The sequence below is a fragment of the Pteropus alecto genome, unplaced genomic scaffold, assembly GCF_000325575.1.
Source record: "Pteropus alecto unplaced genomic scaffold, ASM32557v1 scaffold39, whole genome shotgun sequence".
Taxonomy (NCBI): Eukaryota; Metazoa; Chordata; class Mammalia; order Chiroptera; family Pteropodidae; genus Pteropus; species Pteropus alecto.
In genome coordinates this window covers 10,583,789-10,602,441 of record NW_006443568.1, presented here as the reverse complement: position 1 = coordinate 10,602,441, position 18,653 = coordinate 10,583,789, and the positions used below count along the sequence as shown (strand labels likewise).

At 44.9% G+C, this 18,653-nt stretch overlaps 1 protein-coding gene across 5 annotated transcripts in view; it reads left to right on the top strand.

Annotated features, from left to right (window-relative positions):
- The window catches only part of NIPAL3 (NIPA like domain containing 3), a 41,930-nt gene that overhangs the window by 20,294 nt on the left and 2,983 nt on the right, over nt 1-18,653 (top strand). For 4 of the 5 annotated variants that reach the window (XM_015598779.2, XM_015598780.2, XM_025041452.1 and 1 more), the window contains 8 exons: nt 1,000-1,171; nt 2,695-2,754; nt 6,305-6,450; nt 9,327-9,423; nt 12,193-12,328; nt 14,213-14,301; nt 15,504-15,567; nt 17,347-17,441. In XM_015598779.2, coding sequence (XP_015454265.1) covers nt 1,000-1,171; nt 2,695-2,754; nt 6,305-6,450; nt 9,327-9,423; nt 12,193-12,328; nt 14,213-14,301; nt 15,504-15,567; nt 17,347-17,441 — 859 coding nt within the window. Of the gene's footprint in view, nt 1-15; nt 69-999; nt 1,172-2,694; nt 2,755-6,304; nt 6,451-9,326; nt 9,424-12,192; nt 12,329-14,212; nt 14,302-15,503; nt 15,568-17,346; nt 17,442-18,653 lie in introns of those variants that run through there. The other variant, XM_025041453.1, reaches the window with a different exon arrangement.

The window sequence follows — 18,653 nt, the reverse complement described above, 5'->3', positions numbered from 1 at the left end:
CCCCTCTCCATTACTTATAAGTCTCTGGCTGCCCTGCCCCAGATCCACTTGGCCCATTTGGTTCTAAGGTGAGTTCATAGGGTTTCTCAGAGGGTCCCCAGTGGGACCGAGCCCCAAATTCCCAAGGCACTAACTCACCCGTTAATACACTCCCCATTGGTTCTTCTCCCTTCCCGGCCTCACTTTCCCACTCCCTTACTCGTGCTTCCTGGAATCTCCTCCCAAATCAACTCTTTGCTCCTAAGGCCTTGTCTCAGGGACTGCTTCTGGGAAACCCAGACTAAGACTTGACACCTGCGAACAGAATAATCCCATAGCACAGTGGCCACCTTCTCTCCCCCAGTGGGACCCAGCTTCTAGCTGCAATGAACTGCTCCCTGGAGCAGGCACATAAATGCACATGTGTACCTGGTACATCTCAGCTCCCAGGCGCACACATGTGGGTGTGTTTCTGAGGCTGCATGGTCTCTTAGCTACTTGTCTGGCTCATGCTCTTCCTTCTACAGAGCAGCATCTCTGCATCTGTATCTGCTGCTCTGTAGCTCCCACCATGATCTTCCCCGAAAGCAGCCTTGGGTCGAGTGAGTACCCCGACTCGGGCATTGCTGTTAGAGGGCAAAGGTCAACCTGAGGCCATGCTGTAAAGTGGGGTCCTTAGATCATGGCTCCCACCCAGACTGCACACTGCCTGTGACATGCATTAAAAATGCATATTTTCAGGCCTCCCACCTACCCTCTGAGGATGAGGCCTAGGCATGTATATTTTTTCAAAGCTTCCCAGGGAATTTTTAAGGCTTCCCAGCCAGTTTGAGAACTACGCTCTGAGAATGATTATCTAGTATTTAGATCGCTACTGCTTTACTCTTCTCTGAGTACGGACCCCAAAAACACCTGACAGATCTTCCCAAATAAGAGAAGGAGGTTGATTTAGGATACATGCATCGTAGCGTCTTTTCCCCCAAACATCTGGGCAAATCACATCCTTTCTCGGATTTCTAGAAGTACTGCCACATCCGCCTGGCAGGCTCCAAGGACCCCCGAGCCTATTTCAAGACCAAGACATGGTGGCTGGGCCTATTCCTGATGCTGCTGGGTGAGCTCGGCGTGTTTGCCTCCTACGCCTTCGCCCCGCTTTCGCTGATCGTGCCCCTCAGCGCAGTCTCCGTGATAGGTAAGACCGAGGTCTCCCACATCCCTCCCCGGGGACTTACCTGCTTGTGTGACCACAAGTTTTCACCACCAGGATCAAAAATATTCATTAAACAAACCAGCTTTTGCTTTGATGATAACAGGAATACAAAAATAGACAAAAGGCTTCCTATGCACCAGGCCCTGCTCTAAGCACTTTACAGATATTAATTCTTTTAATCTTCCCAGTAGTCTTTTTGGGGGAGACACTGTTATTATTCCCATTTTGCACCTGAGGAGACTGAGGCACAGAGCGGAGAACTTATTTTCCCCAAGTCACACAGCTAGAGAGGAGGGCTGGGATATGAACGAGGCCATCTATCTCCAGAATCTGTTCAAGATTCAGAAAGTTTATCGGAATTATTTCTTATATCTGCTGCAGAAGGAAGATAAACTTTAATCTATTCATCCTAACTCTGTCGAGGTAACCTCAGCTTTTATAGACCTCGGGTCTGTATGGCTCTAAGTTTTTCCGCTTATTCTCAGATCCTCTTACATCAACTGGTACCATTTTTAAAACATCGTTAACTTCTCATCTGCCATTTTTCTGTGATTTCTGTAATCACTGAACCAGCGTTTCATAACATTTGAACCAGCTAAAAGGCAAAAGAGCTTTCATGTCCATGAGGTCACCAAATGAAATAGAATTAGAAAAACGTTATTTTCTTCTTGGAAGATATTAGGAGATTACTGAACAATAGTTTTTGCACATAGGACAATGAACTTGCTTTGAAATGTTTCCTTTCATCTTGCTGGCAAGCACTATACTGCCTGGAAGCTCTATCCTGCTCTCAAAGGAAAAATTCATATTTTGAGTCTTATTCCGCCTGGAACTAAGAGGGCCTCTTCTATACCAGGGATGGAATATTCATGGCAACTGAGTATCCCTCCTGTGGCCAAGGCAGACATTACTAATCGATCGTAGCATTCCATCCTTGATAGGGCCTCAAAATTCTCAGAGCTTTAGGCAGTCACTATCCTTTAGGGCAGTCGCAGGAAGTGTGAGTACATCTGCAAACTTGGAAGGGACTAAAAATAAGCAGGGGAAGATGTCACAGGTAGGCACTGCAGCGGAAGGAACAAGCAGCTCTGACAGTCCTGGGTTCAAGTCTAGCCTTCACTTACCAGCTGCATGGTCTTGAGTGGGTGCTTCACCGCTCTTAGCCTCAGTGTCCCCATTTTTCAAGTAGGAATAATAATAGCACCCACCTTCGAGAGTGAATGTGCCAGAAATAACGCGTGTAAATTGCCTGTCGCACAAGTACTCAACACACAATTCTCCTGGCCTTGTCGAAAATCCTCAGGAAGGCTCAGAGAGAAGACTCCCATTGTGAGATGGAATAACAGAGGAACCAGAAGGGACTGAGCTCTTGGGAGTATGAGTGAGAGGTTAGGCAGTTCCAGGCTTCAGTGCAGATGAGCCAGCCCAAGGGGCCTGGGCCAAAGGACTCCATTTGACTGATGGCAGCCTCAATTCTCTTTTCCCTGTGCTTCTTTTTTTAATAGCGAGCGCCATCATAGGAATCATATTCATCAAAGAAAAATGGAAACCTAAAGACTTTCTGAGTAAGTTCACTGATGTGAGCCACTGTTCTTAATTTTACGCGTGTGCTATTTTTCATCGTAAAACCAGCTGACCGCGATTTAGAGATCATCTGTTCTCTGCTCTCCTCTGTGGTTTGATATTCCACCCGCATCAGTCTTTCATCAGTGGTTCCCAAACCTGGCTACCTGTCAGAATTATCTGTGAGACTTTTTAAAATAGGCTTTCAATCATTTCATTCAATCAATATTTATTGAGCATCTATCGTTGGGATTTTAGGAGGCCCAATAAAAGGCACCCTATTTCCCTGAGTTCTAAAACAATGGGAAATAAACACAGAGGGAGATCAGAAGTTATGCTTTATTATCAATAAAAGCTAAATTAGGGCATGCAGCTTAGGTGTGCAGCTAAGTGAACTCTCCCCGCCTCCCCCCCGCCCCCAAACAGTCTCCCAAGGAAACATTTCGGTTTACAGAATGGAACATTTACCCAGAATTACTGTCTCACATAGTCTGGGACAGGAAAGGAAAGAAAAAGAACAAAGCCTCAGTGTATAAATTCTTTTGATACATTAGCTCCACTCAGTTGAGAAATGTGGGCCAATAGGGCATGAGGCAGAGTGTCGTCAATCCATTGGAGTTCCCTCTACATGGAAACCTGAGGAGTGGAGAAGATGTGTTCCCCTAAGATACCTACTAAGTGCCACCCTCCGTTGTGGGTGCCAGGGATATAACAGTAGGACAGATGTGGTACCTATTCTCATGGAGATTATAGTTGAGTATGTGTGTGTGTGTTGAGGAAGACGGCATATAATAAACGAGTAAACAACTAAATAAAATGGTTCTATATCTTAGTGCCTCTGAGAAAATAGAATGCTTCTTGGTGGGACATTGGGAACATAGGAAAACTTTACCTAGACTGGTTAGAGTTAGACTATCTGAAGAGAAGATATTTGATATAGAGACACCATGCCAACATCTGTGGGTGGAGGTTCCATGTAGAGGGAACAGCAGGTGCAAAGGCCCTGAGACAGGAATAAGCTTAGTGTGTCCATTTCAGTAAGGCCATTGTAGCTGGAGGGTCATGAGGGAAGGAGGACATGAGGGCAAGGAGGCATGGAGGAGTGGATGATATAGGGCCTTATAAACCATGCTTAGGAGTTAAGGAGTGACATGATGGTAGCCCAGGCTCTCTGTTCCCGGAGATTTTGAATCTGGGCTGGGGCCTGAACATTTGCATTCTTATCAAGCTCCCCAGAGTGAAGTATATTTGTCTGCAACTTGCTTTGAAATGTAAAACAAAATAAATAAATAAGATAGCTTGATGAATGGATGGAAGGATGAAGAGAACAGACAGAGATAAAGCAAGTATAATGTTAATTTAGAACCTAGGTGGTAGGACTCTTGGTGCTTACTATACAACTCTTTTAACTTTTCTGTGTGTCTGAAAAGTTTTTAAAACAAAATGTCAAGAAGAAGATGCTCCCAAGATGCTACGGAAACACAGCCAGGTTTGGGAACCACTGTTCTGAATCTTTGGTGTAGAATGAAAGATGGGGCCAGGAGGCTAAAAAAGAAATGAGTCTTAACACTGAAAAAAAAAAAAAAAAAAGCAGAACTACTACTTAGTAAACAAATAATGCCAAGAAGACCAAAAGACTCATAGTGATTTGCAGTAGTCCTGATTTGGGGTTGGGGGCCTTGGGCTTGTTCTGCTTTATGTCCCTTCCAGGGTCACTCTAGGTAGTTCCAGAATAAGAGGCATGCTAGTCTGGCAGTACCTACATGAATGAAAAAGAAGGGCCCTTCTGCAGTTCTGTGGACACATGACTTAGTGAGCAGAGCATGGGCTAGATTTTGGTCCTCCTCACCCCTGCAGCTAGGTGCCCTTGAGCAGTGAGCAACCAGCACAGCCGTACATGATTGCCTGCCAAAAGTTCCATTAAATTCATCATTCACCCGGTACTAGATCTGTGCTGGATACTGTAGGCATGGAAATGAGTGAGACTTAATCCCCACCTGAAGAAAAGTTAAGACAACAGACTATCTTAGCACAGAACTTACTCTGTTGAGTTGACATGGTTCATTCATTCATTGAACAACCGGTTTTGGGGCACCTTATAAGGCCTAGAATGAAAATAAGAGACATTTAATGTGGTATCATATTTTCTGGAAACAGTGGAATGACATAGGTATAGTTAGTCCTAGCCCAGATAAATCCAGAGGCCTGCGGTCAGAATTCAGTTCTTTTCAGCTTGCCTGGGCCTGGGCTGGACCTCAAGAGGCTCTTTGCCAATTCCATGGGGTTTAACTGGATTGTCACAGGACCCCGGGGAAGAGTCAGGAAACTCTTGTCATTTACCCAGGAGCATGCCCTCCTGAGCCACTAACAGCTCTGTCTGACAGGTCTATGGAGTAGAATATCGATAGTATTTAGACAGGTCCCTTGGGAGTAGGTTAAACAGCCAGTTGGGAAGGGATGAGGTCGTTTTTAAAAGGTTCATGGTAGGTGCTGAAAGTTTGCTTTGGAAGTTTTGTTTTATTTGCTTTTTTTTTTTATCTTGCCTATAAAAGTGATTCTAGCTTTAAAGTATTCCTTGTAAAATTCATGTTAAAACCACAGTGCAACATCTGAATGGCTAAAATGAGAAAGAAAAAATACATAATTTTACTCTCATACTCTACTGGTGGACATGTAAATTGGTACAGCCACTCTAGAAAACAATTTGACAGTAACTACTAAACTGAATACCCACATAGCCTATGACCCAAGAATTCCACGCCTAGTTTTATACCCAACATAAATGTATAGCTACGTTTTTCGAATGGCACCACAGGAGAAGTTTATAGCAACATTATTTCCTATAACCCAAGACTGGACACTACTTAAATGCCCATCAGCAGTAGAATGGATAAATTGTGTCATATTCACACAATTGACTACTATGTAGCAGTGAGAATGAGGGAAGCTCACAATACAAATGAATCTCAGAAACATCATCCTGCATGAGCGCAGACACAAGAGAACATACTGTATGAATTCATGTATATAAAGTACGAAACCAAAAAAAAGAGAAAAAGAAAAGAAAGAAAAAGAATAAAAAGATAAAACCTAAAAAAATGGAAATAAAAAATAAGAAAACAAATGGAAACACACACACACACACGGAAAAAAAGAGAAAAAAAAAGAATGAAAAAGAAAGAGTACAAAACCAGGCAAATATCAATGCTGGTAGAAGTCAACGTGTCACCCTGGGGGTGGGGTCTAGTGGCTGGAAGGGGACACATGGGGATTTGCGGGTCCCGCTAACATTCCCTTTCTTGATCTGGGTGCTGGTTCCATGGATGTGCTCACTTCGTGAGAATTGATCAAGCACTTTTTTATGCATGCTACACCTCTTTAAAATTTTTTTCACATTAAATGTTATTTTTAAAACACATTAAGGAAGATAACCTTTTTAAAAAAAAACAAAAATACAAACAATAACAGGTGAGCCTTGTTGCCCCAGTAGCACATTCTGGCCTGGGGCTGGCACCTGCGCTGAGCCCTGTGACAGCCTCCCCTTCCCTGCAGGGCGCTACGTCTTGTCCTTTGTCGGCTGCGGTTTGGCCATCGTGGGCACCTACTTGCTGGTGACATTTGCTCCCAACAGCCACGAGAAGATGACAGGCGAGAACATCACCAGGCACCTTGTGAGCTGGCATTTTCTCTTGTACATGGTAAGAGAAGCCTCTGGTCCTTCCGCCTGAGGTGGTGAGTCCTAGAAACCAGAAAGCTAAATACCCAGCGATAGGGGATTTGTGTGAATCGTGACATATTTCATATTTCACAGCACTGAAGACTGTGCTTGTAGAGAATGCGTAGTTCGTGGGGAAATGCTTTTTTTCATTTACATCCTGAGTAGTGTCTAAAACAGCATATGTCATATGGTAACTTCATTTTTTAGAGGTATTTGTAGGTGTGTACATATAATGTATCCATAAAGGGCTAGATGGAAAACAAATTTTATCAGTAGTTGTCTTTGGGAGATGGAATTATGACTGAGTTTTTATTTCGTCTTTACGTATCATCCAAAATTTCTACGTAAGCATTTAAAATGTTTGTAGTAAGAACAAAAGTTAAAATTCTAAACAATTACAGAATGTTATTTCTTTCTTCTTGTCCAGTATCACACGACTGATAAAAACTGATAGAAATGAGGGAGACGCTGGAAACTTTGTCTCCTAAACCCCCAGCCTGAGCTCGGTCCTCTGCCCCAGTGACAGCCTGTGTTAGTTCTGCAAATAAGCTAATCAAAGAAAACATCCAAGGTAGTCGATAAAGCTACTGGTATGTTCCTGTTCCATGCCTGGCACCGTGCTAAACACTCATTAGGTGTCATCTCAGATTCTCTCAACAACCCTATAAAATACATGTTTTTTCTCTCCATTTTCTGGTTGAGAAAACCAGAGCTCTGGGAGGTTAGCCCACTTGTTTTGAGTCTCATGAGAGCAGAGCTGGACTTGATGACCAGACCTACCTGGCCTGACGTCACCTTCCTTCACCATGGCCTAATGACAGTGGTGTTCACTGTGTTGCATCTGACACAAGCAGCCTGGGACCGCTCTAGGGGCCCCAGAATGTACTTTTTCCTCAGATTGCCCACAAGGCAGAAGAAAGATGTCCCCAAGGTTGGGCCGTGTCCTCTCCCTCCTGCCAACTAACCCCAGTATCTACCCGGTGGGTGTGGAAAAATGTCTGCTGGACAGAGTGAAAGACCCACCTCTTCAGGAAAAGCTTTTCAGGAGTCCTGGGCGCCCTTACATGCTGCGTGACCTTGACCAAGTCACTTAACCAGAAGCTCTGCCTCCTCTGTAAGCTGGCAGGAGTCACAGGACCTGGCATGGTTCTTGGTAGAGACACAAGGTAGTGTGGAAACCACCCAGCACTTTGGCAGATGCTCAGTGACCAATTCAGTTTGTCTTCCTTAATTGTGACTGTGAGACCAAATCAAATTCGATAAATATTTTTGAGGGTCTGCTATGTGCCAGTCACTGTGGATATAAAAAATAAATGAGATATGCTCATGGAACTCAGGGTCTACCAGGAGGCACCAAAATATACACCGCCATCTTGCCATAGGACACCAAGTGCTATTCCAGCCTTCATTTAAGCACCATGAAGAATGGCCAAAAAATTGGGCTCCGGTCAACGCACGCAAGATGTTTGGAAATGTTAAGTAACTCTCCATCTGCTTGATGGAGTATTCTGCAGCCATTAGGGATAATTATGACAACTTTGTAAAACGTGAAAATTGTTTACGGTAACTAAAAACGGCCCAATACAAAATCGTGCATCCACTTTGATGACAGGGAGATAAAATATGTATTCACTGTGACAAAGACAGGAAGACACAGGAAAATGAAAACAGCTGTGTTTTATGGTCTCCAATTAGGAGGAATTTTCTAAAATTTTCTTTTCAAAATGCCCATTAATGTTTCTACATTGGTTTTTATAATAATAAACTTTGGTAGGAGGTTGGGGTAGGCATAGGGAGCTGAGCCATTGTCGACATTTTCTGCTTTAGTTTCGCTGGGTGCTGGGGCTGGCTTTACTACTTGGGAAAGTATTGCCAAATGTCTGGGCCTTGAAGGAGTAGAAAGGGCAAGTTGTTGATTCAAAGTGGAGGAACTTCTAAAACTTCAGATTTGCTGTTGTCTAATCATAAGATTCTACTGATTGAGCACCTTCTAAACACCAGGCATGAGGCCCCCTGTCTTCAGACAGTGTAGCTTAATGGAAAAGCACGTTGGCTCTGGAGCCAGACTGTCCAGGTTCAGATCCTGCCTCTGCCATTTACTACCTTGAGATTATGTTAGTACCTACTTCATAGAATTATTGTGCTGCTTTAAGGAGTTAAGTATAGATAAAATGCTAAGAATAGTGCCTGGCTTATTGTCAAGTTCATTAAGTGTAAGCTGTGATTATGGCCCTATAAGGTAAGAATTATCCCTATTTCACAGAGAAGGTAACTGAGGTTTAGAGACGTTAAAGTGACTGACCTAAGGTCACACGACTAGTTAAGAAGCAGACCCAGGTTCAAACCTGGGCCTCCCTGACTCCAGACATCCTCTTCTTTCTACTCTTCTAGGCCGCACGCATGGGAGGCTTGGTTAGGGGGTAAGGGGCACGTATACTTAGATGCTTCACCAAACAGCTCTTCTCTGTGAACAGACGTCTCCCTCCTTGACCCCCAGTTTTAATGGGGTTACCCAGGAAGCAGTGAAGTGAGAAGAGACCATCTCAGCCTCCTGAATCTTGGCCGTCCAAGACAGGGTGGTTACGAGGCCAGCACCTCACCCTCGAACCTCTGCCGTGAGGCGAACTCCTTCTCAGTGTTGTCCAGGGATTAGAGAGGTTCCCTCAGCGCTCCCTCCTCGTCCACAGGATATCAGTCAGTAGTTCGGGGAATGCTGGGTGTTTCAATTCCCTTTCAACTCCAAGGGTCTGTGCATGGTGAAGTCAGCCGCATAACCTCCGGCCCAGCCCATCGGGGTCTCCAGGTCTTGCCTGTGTCTGTGGCCCCCACTGACACCCTGCCTTGCTGCTTTCCTAGCTCGTGGAGATCATTCTGTTCTGCTTGCTGCTGTACTTCTACAAGGAGAAGAACGCCAACAACATCATCGTGATCCTTCTCTTGGTGGCTTTACTCGGTGAGTGGGGGTCTGTGTGACTGAGTTTTGCCATCGGCCAGTAGCAGCAGAAGGTCCCTGCGGGCTGGTGGCAGCTCCCGTCAGTTCCATCATGCTGCTGGCTGCACTCAGCGTTCTTGCTCAAATACCAAGTCTCCTAAGTGCCAGGAACAATGCCGGTAACTGGCTACAGCGGTGCACAGGACAAAGCTCTGCCCTCGGGGAGTCTCCATCCTAAAGGGAGGAAACCACAGTAACCAAGTGGACAAATACGTAGGTAAAACCCATTGGGTCGATGACAATTGTAGCAAAGAAGGCAGAGGAAGGGAGAGGAGGGCTGAGTTTATTTCAGAGAAGTCAGAGATGGACAAAGCTCCAACAACGGAGTCCTTAGGGTACATGTAAACCCAGTCGGAGGCTAGAAAGTCATTCTGGGTTCAAAGGCAAGAATTGATTTTGCTCTCTTTTTTCTTTTCTTTTTTCTTTTCTTTTAGAGGGATGGGTGCAATCCTAAATCAGAATAGGGGAAGGCTCTAAGCTTGCATAGCATTTGATTACTAAACAGAGCTGTGAGAAATACCTGTTCTTCCTGGGGAAGGAACAGTAGGTGGGCGAAACCCTACTGCTGCCTCCTAGTCAAGCTCCCTGTTTAAGCCGCACTGTCCTCTAAAAATGGGCGTGAGAGAACACCCAAATCTCAGGGAGAGGGGAATGAAAGCAGATGGGCACTAGCGCCCCATGCGTGGCGTTTCCCTTCCGTCCCTCCCACAGCGAGCCCTACTCCAGCAGCAGGCCATCAAGCACACAGAGAGATGTCACCTTAGGACAGCATGGATTCTTTTGGTTTTTCTAAAAACAATTTTATTGAGACATAATTTACATACCATAAAGTCTACCTGTTTAAAGTACACAATTCAGTGATGTTTAGTATATTCACAAAGGTGTGCCACCATCTTCAAATTATCAAATTTCAGAACTTTTTTGTCACCCAGAAAGGAAACCCTCTGCCCATTAGCGGTTACTCCCCATTCCATCCCGCTCCCAGCCCCTGGCCAACCGCTAATCTACTTTCCATCTCTATGGATTTGCCTTTCGGGACGTATTATATAAATTATATGTGGGTTTTTGTGACCGGCTTCTTTCACTGAGCATGTCATAGAGGTTCATCCATGTTGTCGCGAGTGTCAGTGGTCCATTCCCTGGTGACTTTGTTCTCGAAGTGGATTGGAAGGTCACAGTCCCAAAACGTTCTCTCCTGGTGCGTAGGAAGGCCAGAAGGTTCTGAGGCACACTGGCCACTTTCCTGTCTCCTCACCAATAAAGACAGCCTGATGAAAGTGCCTGTCCTAACTGGCTGCTGATGTTTAAAAGCTGCAGTCTGTGCAGCTGAGGGATCCAGAAGTCGCTGTGTGTGATGGGCTGTTGGCGGGAGAAGGCACAATGAGCTAAGCTGAGAAAAACAGAAAAGCAGAGCATTTCAGCTGCAATAAGGGGCTTCATTTGTACCGGAGTTGGGGGTGGTTCCTTTAAACTCCTTTTAAGCTTTGATGAGGGAACTTGACAGTTGAAAGTTGGGACTCTTTTCTGTACCACTAGGTAAAGCAGTGGTCTCCATGGTGAACTGAACAGATGGTCCACCAGGTGTGTGGGAAGAAAATATTAGAACTTATATTTATTTCGATCTCCACCTTTTAAATGATATTTCCTGCACAGGTTTTATAAGGTACCCACCATATAAGCACAGTGTTACATGACTGTAATTCTAAAATGCATAAACACCCATATCGAAAAAGTGCATATGGATAGGGGTAGGATTCCAGAGCATTTAGAGACCTCTGTCTAAAGAAGTATTTTTTTCAATAAATTTATTTATTTAAATTGGTTTCACCATATATATATAAAGTATATAGTACATAGGTTAGTCATCTATATTGTTCATAAAATGACCCCCCCTTCCCCCAAATGGTCCCTCCGTCTCCTGGCCCTCCACTTAACCATCGTATTAATGCTAACTGCATTCCCTATGCCATGCTCCCTTTCCTCGTGCCCAATTGTCAACTGCTAATTGGTACTTCTTTAACCCTTCACCCCACTCTCTCAGCCCCCCAACCCCCCGCCCCTCTGTCCATCACCAAATTGTCCCCTGTATTTGTGAGTCTGTTTTTGATTAGTTTGTCCTTTTTGTTCCTTAGATTCTGCACATAAATGAAATCATATGGTATTTATCTTTCTCTATCTGACTTATTTCACTCAGCGTAAAAACCTCTAGGTCCATCCACGTCAGAGCAAATGGTAGGATTTCATTTAAAGACGTATCTTTAAAAATACAATTGAGAGAGCACTTAAGAAAAAAAAAAAGGTCTTTCTACACCACACGCTTTTTCTGTGATTGCCGTGAGAATGATACCCAAAGAAGTTCATTTATTCATTCGAAGACTGTTCTGACCTCCCGTGGTGTCGCAGGGACAGTGCTGCTGCCCTGGGGTCCAGGGACCTGAACTCGTTCGTTGTCTCTTCTCGCCAGGGTCTAGAAGTGACGTTTGGAGATGGCTGTTGAGGTTTTACTCTCCTCCCTTCTGTGGTGTAGCAGCACAGATGGCAGGCGGCTCATGGGAGAAGGACAAGGTCTGGCACAGATGGTGCCTTCTCGCCATGCGACTCGCTGGCCTGGTCATGCCAGTATTCCCTCCATCTTTTCTGACAAAGCCCTTTGGGGCGATAAACTGCCTTGCGGGGTCTGACTCTCTCCATGTCCCTGAGGCCCCCACTTGCCCTGTGTACCTTCTGCAGGCTCCATGACAGTGGTGACAGTGAAGGCGGTGGCAGGGATGCTCGTCTTGTCCATCCAGGGGAACCTGCAGCTGGACTACCCCATCTTCTACGTGATGTTCGTGTGCATGGTGGCAACCGCCATCTATCAAGCCGCGTGAGTTACGGTTCTTCTGCTGGGCCTCGACACCGCAGCTCTTCCATTTTATGGGCCCGATTACATTCGTTTTCGAAGCCATAGGGAGGCAGGATGTTCAGATGCAGCCTACCGCCAGGGTCTGGCACTCACCGTGAGAGAGAGGGCTGCTAATTTGCTGAGTTGTCACATGGAAGGGCTCTGCTCCTTGAAAGGCGAGCCTGGGGTGGTTGCGTTTGACCTTCTGCCTCAAAATGTGAGAGGTGCGTGATCGGAGGCGGCCTCGACCTTCCATCTGCTCCAAGGCAGGCATCCGTTTCAGGGACTTCAGGAGAAGCTGGGCCATCCTTTGACACACCTACCTATTTATCTGCAAGGCGGAAAACAAAAGGTTGTCCTCGAGAAATCTCCCCAAATCTGCTCAAGTCAAAGAGTTGGGTAATCATTTCTCTTAAGTCAAAAGCAGCAGTTCTGAGGGCAGGCCTGGGCCGTGTTCCCGTCTGAGACCTAATGTCCAGTAGTGGGCCTGGAAGGGAATGGGACAAGCCTGCCTGGGGACAGGAGGGTGGACTGGGCAGGTTTCAGTGCAGTGAGTGAGGCTGATCCACCCAGGACAGGTCAGGCCCAGACTCCAGCAGCCTGGGCTCACTGTCCACCAGCGTGGCCACAAGGGATCATAGGAGTGACCACTGCTGACTGGGTGCCCAGTGTAAGCTGGCTCCATTCTCTTTACTTTCACATGAATTTGAATTCATTTCATCCTCACAACACCCCTTCAGGCAGGTGATACTATCCTCATTTTGCACATGAAGAACCGTAGCAAGTGAGGTTAAAAGGCCAGGAAGTGGTGGAGCTGAGATTTGAATGCAGGCATCCGGCTCCCTGGCCCACACCCCTCTCTCTGCTCTGCCACCTCCCCTCAGCTCCTCTAAGAGGCAGATTCCTCAGCGGTAAATGAGAATAACAGTCCCTTCCTGAGAGAATCACATAAAGCTTTTAGGACGGTTCCCAGGATAACGTTGGGTAAATAGCATCATCTTTTATGATCATTATTACTATGCCAATGTCGATTATTACTGTTCTTAGTCCTACAACAATTCCCGTCATCACCACTGAGCCCCTGCAAAGCTCTGTGCCAACCACTCAGGGGTCACAAAGACGAATCAGATGCCCTGCCTGCCTCCTGGGGCTCATGATGGGCTTCCCACACACAGGCAAGGAAGAAACAGTATCTGTCCTCAAGGCACTCACAGCCCTGGTGGGGGGCAGCCTGATCAACCGACGATTACAGTTGAGTGAGAAGTATGTTATGGTGTAAGCACTTACACAGTAACTAAAACACTATGCAGAGAAAGGACAAAGGATATATTCCAAAATGATGGCAGTGTTTATCCTAGATGGAGAGATTACAAAGGACTCCAATTTTCTCTTTTTCCTGTATTTATTGCAGTGATCATATTGTTTTTTAATTAACAAGAAAATTTCTTTTTAAAAAAATACTGTAACAATAGGCAGAATGTGATAAATGATGTAAGAATTTCTCGAAGTGTTTAAGCGACCCGAAATGGCTCTTTTTAGTGGGGTGGATATGCAGGGGACGCAGCAGTGAGGAGAAGGGCATTTCTGGTGATGAGAACCATGTGGTCATAGTTGTGAGAACAGGAAGGCATGGCCTGCTTGGGGAATGGGAATGGGCCTCAGGTTATGTGTCTATGAGAAGAATGGGAGCAAAGCATGGACCCTAGATCTAGAGATACACGAGGATGGCATCTTTATAAAACCAAGGACTGTTCCTTCATGAGTTGTCTTCACATTTCAAACCAGCTCTATTGGTAGTCCTCAGCTGTCACCTCAGCCTTGACGACATCCCCACAGCCTACTCACCAGAGTGCTTTTGTATTGCAGCTTTTTAAGTCAAGCCTCACAGATGTACGACTCGTCTTTGATTGCCAGTGTGGGCTACATTCTATCCACAACTGTTGCCATCACAGCAGGTAGGGGTGGCCAATCGCTAGATTTCTGTCTTCTACCTTAGCAGTAGGAACTGTACCCCAGTGTGGAGGGAGGAGGCTCCATCTCGATCACAAGGCCAATTCCACTGACTTGTCTGCCCACAGAGAAAGTACAGGATTCAGGGAGACCTGGGTTTGCATCCCAGCACAGACGCAAATCTATGTGGCTCTGGGAAAATCACTTCACCTCTCTGAGCCTAAGTTCCACATTTGTAAAACGGTAGTAATAACACGTAACCTCCTAGGATTGAAATATATATAATCCAAATGTCCCCCACTTTGTAGTGCGTGTGAAAGTTCAAAAAGTTCTTGAACAATTTTTGCCATCATCAGCTAGCTCCACAGCCTCCATTGGCCACGTGACCATAAATTAATTCTACATAATTTTTGGAGATGGTTGGTATAGGAAGCATCTGCAACCTAACAACTCAGTTGGTGATCATCATTATTATTATGCCCAAATCCCACTCAAAGAGGTAGGAATGCACTACCAGGGCCCGTGCTGTGAGCGGTACCAGGGATCAGGTGGGGCATTGACCCAGAGCAGTCAGAAAGCTAACCTGATGCGAAGATTAAGGCATGGTCGAGAACTTGGGTCCAGCCAAGGTTGAAAGGAAGAGCAGACACCAGAGTTGAGTAAGAAGTCGGGCAGGGAATCAGGAGCCCAGGAATACGGCATGAAGCTCATGGTTGTGAAATGAGTCCAGACTGGTACTGGCTGCTGGGTGAGGGTGGCAGACCCAGGTCAGTCCCATGCCGCAGGAGTGGACCTGCAGGCTTGACATCTGCTGGCCACATTAGGTTAGAAAACTCTGACAGCTTAAACACAAAGCCTTGTTTATCCATATTAAGAAATATAGGGAAAAGGGTGTGTAAAAACTGGTAAATATGGGCTGTAGTTTAGTACACAGTATTGTTTCATTGGGAGGAGGCTGGGTACATGGGAACTCGATACTATTTACTATCTCAACATAAAAAGTTGAGAAAAAAAAATGGAAATAAGAGGGGCCTAGAAGAGGGAGAAAGAAGACAACCTATGCCCCAAAATGGCTTTTGTGGGAAGCCATAGTGTTTTTTGATCACTTTTGGTTTCCTGCAGGGAAGAGAGCTTAGCTCCGTCCCAGACAGACAGGCAAGTAGGTGATTTGAAAATCGCTCATTGTGTTTTCTGTTATTTGCTGCAGGCGCAATATTTTACCTGGATTTCCTAGGGGAGGACGCACTGCACATCTGCATGTTTGCACTGGGGTGAGTTCCGACCCTCTGTCTGGCCCCAGAGCAGTGGGTGTAGAATTCCTGGCCGTTTGCCTCTTACCCCGCATTACTGCTTCAGCTTCTCAGGCCATCCTTCAGAGTCAGCGGAGCAGCTGGGATTGGGCATTTCGTCCCCAGAGGTGAGCGCTTGACTCCCCAAAAGGCTTTATCGCCTTCCCCTTTCTTCTCCTTGTTCTTTAATCTCCTCGTCATTTCTAAAAATCACCTTTTAACACATGAAAGGGCTCTCAGCCTCACCTCTGAACAAAGAAATGCATTTTGAACCTACAGGAGATACCATCATTTTGCAAAAACTAACAGAATTGATAATATTCCCTGTTGGCAAGAGAATGAGACCACACTCTGCCTTACTGTGAGAAGTTCTTTAATGCGAGAAGACAATTTGGCCATAAAAGTTTTAAATAAGCATCCTCTTGGATGCATTTCATTTATCTTGGAAAAATAATTGAAATGTTTTAAATAAGCATCCTCTTGGATGCATTTCATTTCCTATCATTTATCTTGGAACAATAATTGAAACGGGACACAGAGACATGTGTATAAGGCTATTTATTAATTTTAAAATTAATCGTGTAAGCAAATAATTGGAAGCAACCTCAATGCCCAAAAGTAAAACACAGGTTAAATAAATTATAGTATATCTGTATAATAAGTACCATTTTGCCATTTTGAAAAATCGAGGCCAGTCTATAGAATCACGTCTAGATACTTTAGATGGGAAAAGTTACTCTTTTTTTATGTCGACACTAAGACCCAGCAACTCCACCTCTAGATATATACCCAAAGGAAATGAGTACGTATATTGACAAAATGACTTGTGCACGGATGTTTATAGTAGCTTTACTTAGAATACACGCAAATTGGATGTATAGCACAAATGTCTGTCAGCAGGAGAGAGGAAAGCAAATGGTAGTATATTCAGACAATGGATTCAATGCACCAGTTAAAAATAATGCACTACTAATATACACAATAAAGTGGATAAATCTGAAAAACATTTGTCGGGTGAAAGAAACCAGACAGAAAAGAGTCATCCATGCTACGATTTAACTTACAAGAAGTTCAGGAACCGGCAAATTGAATCTGTGGTGAAAGAAGTCAGAAGCATGGGTTTCCTCTGGGGACGGGTTGCACGAATTGGGATGGGCACAGGGGATGAAATGTCTTCTCTGTTGACCTGGTGATGATTGCACACGTGTATACACAGGGAAAATCCATGGCACTCTATAGTTAGGGTTTATGCATTTTACTGCATGAACATTCTACCTCAGTTTTTAGAAAGTGTGCTTGTTTATCTAAGCCTTAGAGAAAAGAAAAAAAAAAAGAGGGGGCGTAGGACTGGGGAAGTACGGGAAATTTCCAATTTTTACTTTCTCTACTCCTGTATTGATTGAATTTAGGCCATAAAGAACTTTTCCAATTTAAAAAAAAAAAGACATTCTTAAAGGCAAGGTTCTGAGATACAGGCTAATTGGAAGTGGAAAACCATGAGAGTTTTCCCCAGGAGAGTCTAATTTATTTTGATTAAGGCTCATGTAGAGTGTAGGGTGTATGGGGCTGCACGGGGTGTTATTATTCATCTCATATCTGCTCCCTGCTGATCTCAGGCCCAGCAGCTTCTCCAGGCTGCTTAGCAGAAAGCCCCCTCCACAGCCCTCAACCTTCGCTTTACCTTTGTCCTATTACCTGGGTTGGAAAGTATCCCTCCCAGCCTCGCTCTGGCCTGATTCCTCTCCTGTCTTTGTTCCTCAGGTGCCTCATCGCATTCTTAGGCGTCTTCTTAATCACACGTAACAGGAAGAAAGCCATTCCATTTGAGCCCTATATTTCCATGGATGCCATGCCAGGTAACGTTAAAATTCCTTGTCTCCAGCTGGCCAGCTCATCCATATAGAATGACTACTACTTCTTGTTTAAAAAGAGACAACCGGCCACTGGATTTAATACAGGGAAGAGATGTACTGTGTCGTTAAAGTCTCTCTCTCTCTCTCTCTCTCTCTCTCTCTCTCTCTCTCTCTCTCTTTCTCTCTTTTTCTCTCTCTCATCTTGTCGTGCAAAAGAGGGCAATGGCTGAGGGGCCTCAGTTGGTTTTGAGCACATCTGGCCAGTTCTCATGTCTATTTGGGGATCTTTTAAAGACAGTCCTGGTTCACACTGAATTTAATTATGATCTACAGCCCCAGGCTTCAGGCCTGCAAAAGGAAAATCCCACTTATCTAGTTGGAATGGAATGATCACAGAAGAGAAGGAAAATAGGATGAATGAAATTGAAATACTAGAGTGTAAATTGTTCTGGAAAGCCTAATTTCCCAGGGAGCTAAGAGTTCACACTAAAAAACACAATCTCAGACGCCCTTAAGACATGACAGTAGCATGAAGGTGTGAATCAGCACAGAGCTGGCGCGAGCTTGGCCAGCCTCAAGGGATCCAGATTAGAAAAGTTAAGACTCTAGGTTTGCTGACCTAAATTCTCTGGGTTGCCAGTGATCACTAGCTTTCACTCTTTAACTCACAATTTTTATTTTAGATCTATAAGATGGAACTCTCCAAAATATAATCTCCCCCCGCCCCACCTTCATTAAGAGTCTAATGAACCAAATAGAATCATATCGATGGCATAGGGTGCTGCTTAATAAGGAACTCTGTGATGTAGGTGTGTTTTCAGGGCTGACTGATGTGTCCCTACCTCAAATGACCCCAGGGTTGATGTGTCTCCTTTTATATTATTCCCTCATGTCTTGCTGTTTAGCTCTTGTCTGTCATTCTTGCCATTGCCTGCCTGCAACTCCTGCTGTTACCAGCATAGCAACTCCATGTCAGTCTTCTCATTTGACCCAACTCGTTCTAATTTGTGTGTAAAATTAAATAAGCTCTAAGCTGGGGCCTTAAGATTTCTCCTAGGAGTTAAGTGCATGAGCTTTAGTGCATGGACTTTTTAAACATCTAACCTGGCTGCTCAGATGCCTTTTTTGCTTACTTCCTTGTCCTCGGCTGTGTTCCGGATAGATGAGGGCGCTGGATAGCTGAATTCCAGATAGGTGAGGTGTCAACTCTGTGTG